This window comes from Danio rerio, chromosome 25 (genome assembly GCF_049306965.1).
Source record: "Danio rerio strain Tuebingen ecotype United States chromosome 25, GRCz12tu, whole genome shotgun sequence".
NCBI lineage: Eukaryota > Metazoa > Chordata > Actinopteri > Cypriniformes > Danionidae > Danio > Danio rerio.
The window spans coordinates 38,237,337-38,247,221 of NC_133200.1; the positions used below are offsets into that span (position 1 = coordinate 38,237,337).

Genomic DNA, 9,885 nt, shown 5'->3' on the forward strand with positions numbered 1-9,885 from the left:
CTCAATTTCATTTCACGGCCACCAGGACATGGGCAGACATTTCACCTGGATTAAGAAGAACTAAACTTGCTCGCAGACCCTCCAGCTGAACTTCAGGAAGGAAGTTGTGAGTCTTCAGAGCGATGAGGATCTGACTGAGAATCAGGAACCCGTCGTCCAGACTGGCCCTCCTGATGATTACACTATTATTACAGCAGAGTCTTCATCATATGAATCCCTCATTGAGCAGAGATGGAAAAGTGTGTGTGTTTATGTGGTCTGAGGACACAATTTTTGGGCAGGGCAATAGACTACTTCAATGTGTTCATGCCATTATGCCATGAACATTCTCCACTTAAACTATTTTATAACAGTAACAAGAGAAGATTCAATCATAAACTAATGTTAAAACTGCTATTATAACATCATTTATCAATATGTGCCACTTTTTGGATTCTCAGAAGCTATTGACATTAAAAATGTAAAACAGGAAATACTTTGGGACCTTTTTTGTTTACATCCCTCAAATTGGTCTATATAATTTGCAGTATATACAGTATTGAACACATTACGCCTATGCAGAGTCCTCACAAGTCATATATTCAATGCGTGCTTGTGTGTGTGTGTGTGTGTTCAGGTATATGTGGTTTATGAAAACAGAAAATTGTATAGTGGCATGGGTATGAGCGGGTTGTTTTCTATTAATATGATTATTAAGGACAAGTCTTATGTCCTTGTAACCCGAAAAAAAAGCCAAAAATCGTCCTCAAGGTCTTTTGACATGCAAAATTTGCTACACGTGTCTTGTGAGGGTTTGGTTTACATATTAAGCAGTGTATAGAATATTAAATACATTACGCCTGTGAAGAGACCTTGTAAATCATATATACACAAGTGTGTGTGTTCAGGTTTGAGGACACAAAATTGTATATTGACATGGGTATGAGCTGGTTGAACTCTTAAGGTGGTTTATGAGGACATGACTTGCGTCCTTGTAATTCAAAAGCCTAAAATCTAACTTAACATAGGGCCTTAACATCAACTTTTGATGTAAAAGTTGCCACGTTTCCTGTGAGGGTTTGGCTTAAGGGTAGGGATGGTGCAGGGCCATATAATAAGCAGTGTATAGAGTTTTAAATACATTACGCCTGTGCAGAGACCTTGTAAATCATATATTCAAGCATGTGTGTTCAGGTTTGTGGTTTATGAGGACACAAGTGTTTAATGATAGGTATGAGCTGGTTGTACTCTTAAGGCGCTTTGAGGACATGCTTTGTGTCCTTGTAACCCAAACTGTTAAAATATAGCTTAACGAGGTCTTGTGACATGTAAAATTTGCCACTTTTCCTGTGAGGTTCGGGTTTAGTGGTTGGGCAAGGCCATATAATAAGTTGTTTAGCTGTGAAGAGTCCTCATAAGTCACAAATATATGTGTGTGTGTGTGTGTGTGTGTGTGTGCTTACGCTCCCTGGAAGAGTGTGTGAATTAGTTTGCAGGCACTTTCACACACAGCGCTGGAGTTAGGGTGTTTCCGCATCAGCTCCACGATGTTGAAATGAATGCCATTTGAGAGTAGTGGAGATCTTATCCTGCCTACAGGCACAAAAACACAGAATAAGCCATTTCTAAACTACACTTAAAGTCCAAAACTTATTTTGGTAATCTTTAATCGAAATCTGAGCATATGCTTTTGATTTGCATTGGCTCTCTGATGATGACAGTTTCACACTTTAGGCAGAATGTTCTAAGCCCCGCCCCTCTTACTGTTAGTTTGTTATGAGGGATCGATGTGCTAAAGAAAGCCCCGCCCCCTACTCAATATTCAGATTCCGCTGGAAGTACATCAACATACTGAAATAAAAGTCTCAGCAACTTCAGGTTCATGCAGGCTTTAAAAGTGTGTGAAACTCACAGTGGCGCTGTATTAGCGTGCGCAGTGTAGAGGAAGCAGCTTGGAAAACCTTCACGCTGGATGAGTGCAAAAGCATCGCAGCCATGATGAGCGTATGAAGAGGAGGCCTGTGTGTGAGAACAAAAGCAGCTCATTAACATATGACCAAGTACATTTGTATATCATCGCATGATCCTTAGTCAGAGACTTGGCCCAGGTTTTAATAGTTTACCAAAACATAAGACATTGGTTACATTTTAAAAAAATAAATAAAAATAAAAATTGCTTGAAACATGAGAACATGGATTTAATTCATGCTAGTGAAATGTTAAACAAAAGCACTACTACATTCTTAATCCATGCTAGTAACATTAATTCATTCATTCAATTTCTTGTCGGCTCAGTCCCTTTATTAATCCGGGGCCGCCACAGCGGAATGAACCGCCAACTTATCCAGCACGTTTTTACGCAGCGGTTACCCTTCCAGCTGCAACCCATCTCTGGGAAAATGCTAGCAACATGTTGAAACATGCAAATCCATGCTACCAATTTGCGAAATGATATTAACCAAGGGTTAAAACATGCTAAAAACTATAATAAACATGCTAAGAGACATGCAAACGTTATAAGAAAACATGCTAATTCATGGAAACATGAGAATGTCAAAAAAAAGCTGGCAACATAGTATCTTAAAACATGTTAATAACATGCAAGGAAAATGTGAAGCCATGCAAACATACAATTAAACCTTCTAGTAGCATTTTAAACATCCTACCAACATGCTAAAATGTGTTAGCAAACTGCTGACAACACATTAAATCATGCTACCAATGTGTTAAAACATGCTAAAAACTATAATAAACATGCTAAGAGACTTGCAAACATTATTAAAAAAAAAAACATGTTAATATGGCAGGTCAAAACACACTAGCAACATGCTACTTCATGTCAGAAAAATGTGAAAACATGTTAATTCATATATGCTTTATGGTAAACTTTATAGAAACATGCAAGGAAAATGTTAAAATGCAGTTAAACCTTCTAACAGCATACTAAACATGGTACCAGCATGCTAGAATGTGTTAGAAACTTGCTAGCAACGTGTTAATTCATGATACCATATAGTTAGCCCTTCTAGCACCACACTAAACAACAACAACGAAACATGTTAGCTACAAATTATTTCATGCTATACTAGGTTAATTCAAGTTTAAAAAGTATCCAAACATGCTGTAAATGTTAAAGTTTTTGTCTATTTACTTCACCCTCAATTTAAAGCTTGCTAATGTCTTTTAAATATTGTTTTGTTTAAAATAACAGGCCAAGTTCCTGAATGCAAATCTGTAATGTAGCGCATGACATTAAGGAACGCTAACCTTCCTTCCAGTTCCACATTGTTGGATGTGTTGCAATGGAGAAGCAAACTATTTAAAGCCCAGCATGCAGCTTCCTGATAAAACAACCAGAAAAAGAGTTTGAATTAGCAATTATAGTATAATTAAAAGAATGAGATGCTAAGATATTATCTTGTAGGCTAAAACATGTCACCTGTACTTTGACGTCTTCAGCATGTCTTTCAAAAGCTGTATAACAGGCTTCTCTCCAGATTAGCATCTCCTCCGCCTGAGCGGCTTCTTTCTTTACCAGAACTTTCTGTTCCTCCTCGTCCTCCTCATTCCACTCTTCATCCAGTCCTCCATTTTGTACAATACACTCCGCTGAGGGGGGGAAAAAAAAAAAAAAAAAAAAAAAAACATGAGCATGGAGGCCTTCGAAAGACAAGTAGGCCTCAAATGATTAGGCTTTATTTCAGGCAAACACAAACACTAAAAATTCAGGTTTATCATTGTAAGTAAAGCGTAAAGTTTAATCATCAAGGTGTCTTGAAATCAATTATTCAGTGAGAATTAATTGTACAAATTAAAACGTCCTATAGGTGGCGACAAATCCAAATGATTGATTCATTGATTAAAGCAATTCAATAAAAATGCCTAAAATGATTTAGAACAGCAGCAAGTTGCCATCTTTATTAGTGGATAATTGAATTATAGACTCAATTCCTAATGATTCTGTGCATTTGGAGTCTCGAAACATGTTTGTAGCTATCAACTGGCTCAAAAATACATAATTTGTGTTCAATGTGGGCTCTAAGGGATCCAGCGGAGAGCCAGGTTCTCCATTTATGTTGTGCTATCATGTTCAAATTCATAATATTGACTCACCAAGGGCACTTGGACAGGACAGAGCTGCAGTCTGCACTACAATATTACTGAGCCATGTCAAATTTTATAAAAATAAAACAAATCCATACATGCATATACACACACACTTATTTATTTGCTTTCATAACTGGAATTATAGGCTCACTAACTAGATTCCTAATGGATTCAGTGCTTTTAAATTCATGTTTATTTATTTTTTTGCAAAGTAAGGGATGTCCACTGAACCCAAATTACATCATTTGTATTAAGTGTGGGCTCTAAGGGATCCAGCGGAGAGCCAGGTTCTCCATTTATGTTGTACCATCATGTTTAAATTCATTATATTTACTCAAAGGCACTCGGACAGGAAAAAGCTGTGATCTGCACTGTTGCATTATCAGTATTAAATACAGGAGTAATCCAGGAAGGAATCTGAGACATTCAAATGTTTTAATCGACAAAACAAAATTACAATATTGTGTCTAAAATGTCATTGACTGCATATGAACACATTTGTGATTAATCTCATGCTCTGATATTTAGGAAAATAACACTTAGTTATACGATATTACTAAGCTAAGTAAAATTTTATAAACATAATACCCAAAACCCATACAGATATTTATTTATTGGCTTATTATAGGTTCATTCTAGCAACATCCCTAATGATTCAGTGCTTTTGGAGTCTCAAAAGATGTTTATTTATTTATTTTTTTAGCAAAGTTAGAATGTAAGCTATACACTGACCCAAAAGTACATCATTTATGTTGAGCGTGAGCTCTAAAGGCTCCAGCGGAGAGCCAGGTTCTAAATTTAATTGGTGCTATCATGTTCAAATTCATTATGTTGACTCACCAAGGGCACTCAGACAGGAAAGAGCTGCGGTCTGCAATGTGGCATTGTCAGGATAAGAGACGCATGCCTTCACGGCCACTTTATGGACACCGTTCAGCACCAGCATATCATAGTAACCCTCTGTTAAACAAAATAATTTAAAAACATTATCCAAACTAAGTAGTACTTTCTAAATGATGTCAGAAGAGCATCATTTGAACTTACTTGATGTAAATTTCCATAGCAAACAGCAACCAGCCTCCTGTATCGCCTCAGAGTCCAGCCACGTGTTCATAGCCCGACATGTTAGACTATGGCATTTCACAGTTTTGGACATCAGGGTCTCAACATTGCTGGCTGGAACCAAGAAAAACAAGCTTGTTAAATACAGCTCATTTTATTAAGGAAAGGAAAGACCATGTTTTTGAGCACTTAGTTAAAAAAAAAAAAAAAAAAAAAAAAAAAGATGTTGTTTGGCAAGTCTGCAAATAGTGTTGGATGATCACAGTTGCTGTAATAACTGCGTTTTTTTGTACATCATTACTTATTTTATTTGAACTTTTTAGGCATCATGGCTGTCTTTTGTTGTTGTTACTCTCCCATGTATGCTTGTAATGTAATGTGCAATATACTTGTATGTAACCAACAGTTTGTGAAAAAAAAAGGGTCCCACTATATTTTTTTGATTCAAGTACATAGTTGAGGACACTTAATATAAAGTGGGACCAAAAATTGTATACTGTAAAAAAACCATATTAAAAAAAAGGGTTTTGAAGACACTGATGATTACAAAAATGCTTTTGAAAAGTGTGTTATACCTGGATCAGCCAGTGGTATGAGGACCTTCAGAGCTTCAAGTACCACATTTTCACTGTCCATAAAGCATCCGAGCGCGTTCAAAACCACCTCATGGTCCTTCTTCTCGATGAACTCCGCCAGGTGATACTCAGAAACTAACAAATCACACAGGTCAAATGGGCAGAACTGACACTATTCATGATATGACATTTTACTTTACAGTAGGAGTGTCAATTTTACACATACTGTTCAACTTCTTGCTATTTTTTTAAACAGCAGATGGCACTCTAGGCTATTTTTAAAAGCAGATGGTGCTCTAGGCTATTTTTAAAAACAGACGATGTTCTAGGGTAGTTTTAACAGCGTATGGCACTCTAAGCTAATTTATTAACATCGGATGACGCTCTAGGCTAGTTTTTTAATAGCTAATGGCGCTCTAGGTTACTTTAACAGCAGACGACGCTCTAGGCTAGTTTTAACTGCAGATGGCGCTCTAGGCTAGTTTAACAGCAGATGGGGCTCTAGGCTATTTTTAACATCGGATGACGCTCTAGGCTAGTTTTTTAATAGCTAATGGCGCTCTAGGTTACTTTAACAGCAGACGACGCTCTAGGCTAGTTTTAACTGCAGATGGCGCTCTAGGCTATTTTTAACTGCAGACAGTGCTCTAGGCTAGTTTATAACAGCAGACGATGTTCTAGGCTAGTTTAAACAGTGAATGGCACTCTAGGCTAATATTTTTAACAGCGGATGACGCTCAAGGTTAGTTTTTAAACAGCAGACAGCGCTCTAGGCAAATTTTCTTGAGAGCAAACGGGGCTCTAGGTTAGTTTTTAAACAGCAGATGGAGCTCTAGGCTATTTTTAACAGCGAACGACGCTCTAGGCTAGTTTTAAAAGCAGATGGTGCTTTAGGCTACTTCTAACAGCAGACGGCGCTCTAGGCTAGTTTATAACAGCAGACAATGTTCTAGGCTAGTTTAAACAGTGAATGGCACTCTAGGCTAATATTTTTAACAGCGGATGACACTCAAGGTTAGTTTTTAAACAGCAGACGGCGCTCTAGGCTAGTTTTAGCAGCAGACGGCGCTCTAGGCTAGTTTTAGCAGCAGACAATGCTCTAGGCAAGTTTTAAAAGCAGACAACGCTCAAGGCTAGTTTTAAAAGCAGACGGCGCTCTAGGCTAGTTTTTTTTAACAGCAGACGACGCACTAGGCTACTTTTAACAGCAGATCACGCTCTAGGCTAGTATTTTTAACAGGAGATGGTGCTCTAGGCTAGTTTTAACAGCAGACAACGCTCAAGGCTAGTTTTTTTTAACAGCAGACGACGCACTAGGCTACTTTTAACAGCAGATCACGCTCTAGGCTAGTATTTTTAACAGGAGATGGTGCTCTAGTCTAGTTTGTAACTCCTTATGAGGAGGCGTGCTCATGAGGGGTCCAACCTAGTACTAGAAAAGTGTAACTAATATAGTGTCTGGTAAGTGTATATCACCATTTCAAATTTGAATAACTAATCCTGGTCACCTGTCTGCAGCAGTGGTTGTAAAGCTGTACATCCCTGTAGCTGAACTTCTTCTCTGTCACTGAATGACTTCATGGCCTCCAGAATCGAGTAAAACACATCCCATTCCTCCTCATCCAGAACCTGCATCTTGATCTCACCTGAGCCACAAACATCAAACACCTCCATCAAAACACTTTCAGAAACCGCTGCTCTTTAATGAACGAAATAGCAGGCGTTATGTAGAAACAAGACTTGCCTGACTTCAGCATCAGAGCCAGAGCTCTCAGGGCCACCATCATCATCTTGGCGTCTTTATTATGGTACTCGTGAAGCACCTTCAGAATCTGCCTATAAACAAACATGCATCAAAAAGAGTCGCTTAATTAAAAATCAGCTGCAATTTTACAAATTACGAGATGTAAACAATTACAAAGAACTTATTTTCATGCAGTTATTTGTTCATGACACTGGCCCGGATTAAATCTCTCTGATAAATCTGTAGTTTTTGCTCAATTTCATTCATTCATTCATTCACCTTTGGCTTAGGCCCCCTATTGCCACAGCGGAATGAACCGCCAACTATTACAGCATATGTTTTACACAGCGAATGCCCTTCTGGCTGCAACCCAGTACTGGGAAACATCCATACACACCTATACAATTTAGCTTACCCAATTCTCCTGTAGGGCATGTGTTTGGACTTGTGGGGGAAACCGGAGCACCTCGAGGAAACCCACACCAAGACAGGGAGAACATGCAAACTCCACACAGAAACACCAACTTAACCAGCCGGGACTCGAACCAGTGACCCTCTTGCTGTGAGGTGACAGCGCTAACCACGGAGCCTCCGTGTTGCCCTGGAATGCATGCACATGCTTAAAAATATTACACTCCAACTTACTTGTGTGCATCTATAAATTCATAGTCCACCGGTCTGGCCAGATTATCCAGAGTGTTGGGACAGATTTCCATCAGCCGACACAGCAGAGACCAGCCAACCTAGGATGAGCAGCATAATAAATCACTCGCAATTACTAACACGAAATCACCATTATTGTTCCGAGTTAAGATAATAAAAAATTAAATAAAAAAAAAAAAAAAAAAAAAAAAAAAAAAAAGATAGTTGGATCTCCTCAAATATTATTAATAATAATAATAAACTTTATTTTAGATAGCACCTTTAAAAGTAGCATCTCAAGGCACTTTACAGACAAAATGTGCAGAAGACACAAGGATGAATGCAAAAAGTTATAATAAAAATATTTTAAAAACACATTAAATAATAATATTAATTATTAAAAATATTTAATATCTGGCTATAACGAGGAGACTGACACGGAGGGATCCATTTTGCAGTATTTAAAAGACACAGTTCAATCACAAACATACAACACGCACTAAAGTGCGAACTCACATCAACAGCATTCAACATAGATCGTGGGGCTGGCGGCTGACAGACACAGAGTGATTTACCAGGCATGGATCAGTGGCAGGCGGCGTGGTTCAGAGTCCGTATAACAAGCGTGGGTCGAGGGCAGGCAGAAGGCAACTCAGAGTCAGAACCAGTCCGGGGTAATGCACAGAAGATCAGGCAGTGAATAACGCTCAGAAGTGTTGACCGTGGCTGAACAAGACTTCGCAATGAACTGGTGTTTGAGTGTGGCTTATATAGGGAGCGCGGATCGTTAACGGGATTCAGATCAGGTGTGTGCACAATTAGTCTAGGTGGATGATGTAATGCTAGAAGTCCGGGGATGGCGGCCTCTGCTGGCCAGCGAGGGGAATGACTGGGACCGAGTCGGTGACACTGGCTTTTGTTTTACTGCGAACCGAATCTTTTCTATTCTAAGAGCATGTAATAAAATCAAAAACCCTGCTGCTGACTTATAATTCATATTTTTTTTTAATTATTAATAAAGCCATTCCCTTTCAGTTCCCTTCCAGTTTCAATATGAATAAGAGCAGTGTGAACATTCTTCTCAATATCTCTTTTTGTTTAACAAAATAAAAGTCACATGTTTTGAAGTGGCTACAGTACCTGCTGAACTTTGATGCTGGCGCTTTCGCTGCATTTCAGCAACACAGGCACATGGACATTTTGATCCGCAAACAGCTCAACTGCAGGACAAAAGAAGAACACAAGTCTAAAAATAACCCAGCAGATGTCTCGCTGGGGAAAAAAAGGCACACACACACCAATTGAGGTCTCTGAATGTTGCATTGCTGTCAATATGACTGTATCCATGCATTATACGCATCATGAAATGTAAATAAAGCACATTTTGGAGTGGTCAGGACTCACCACAGTGCTCAGTATGGGACAGGAACAGGAGATCCTCTATGATCTGCACCATTGTCCCCAGCTGCTTCCCATCCTGAAGATTCAACCTCACCAGTAGCTTCTTCAGTCTGATGGACAACTCCTCTATTTCTGCCATGATCTCCGAGTTTCTGACATCAAACTTGAACTTAAAGGCACTTTCTGATCCTCCATGTTGACACATTAACATCCCCGCAGATTTCACACAGAGGCTCTGCCATATTTATGCCGTCCTGACTAACTAATATTGAGTTCCTGGTGTGATACTCTGCGGTTTAGGGAAGAAATCTCGGTCATGTTGGCGCCTGTGTAGTCCAGGCTGCGTTATGAATCATATGACTGCAAAACAATTCA

The 9,885-nt window shown here is 38.9% G+C and overlaps 1 protein-coding gene across 12 annotated transcripts in view; it reads right to left on the reverse strand.

Annotated features, from left to right (window-relative positions):
- The window catches only part of lrrk2 (leucine-rich repeat kinase 2), a 62,136-nt gene extending 52,252 nt beyond the window's left edge, over positions 1 to 9,884 (reverse strand). For 6 of the 12 annotated variants that reach the window (XR_012399906.1, XR_012399904.1, XR_012399905.1 and 3 more), the window contains exons 1-14: positions 9,514 to 9,884; positions 9,250 to 9,329; positions 8,626 to 8,661; positions 8,113 to 8,210; positions 7,468 to 7,559; positions 7,232 to 7,369; positions 5,724 to 5,858; positions 5,131 to 5,262; positions 4,927 to 5,046; positions 3,419 to 3,588; positions 3,247 to 3,320; positions 1,892 to 1,998; positions 1,443 to 1,572; positions 46 to 170 (exon numbers count right to left, since the gene is read on the reverse strand). Coding sequence is in view for 8 of the 12 variants with exons in the window: in XM_073942108.1 (XP_073798209.1) it covers positions 46 to 170; positions 1,443 to 1,572; positions 1,892 to 1,998; positions 3,247 to 3,320; positions 3,419 to 3,588; positions 4,927 to 5,046; positions 5,131 to 5,262; positions 5,724 to 5,858; positions 7,232 to 7,369; positions 7,468 to 7,559; positions 8,113 to 8,210; positions 8,626 to 8,661; positions 9,250 to 9,329; positions 9,514 to 9,721 (1,645 nt within the window). In the remaining 4 variants the exon portion in view is untranslated. 12 annotated transcript variants of the gene reach the window in all.
- Position 9,885: the final 1 nt, after the last annotated feature.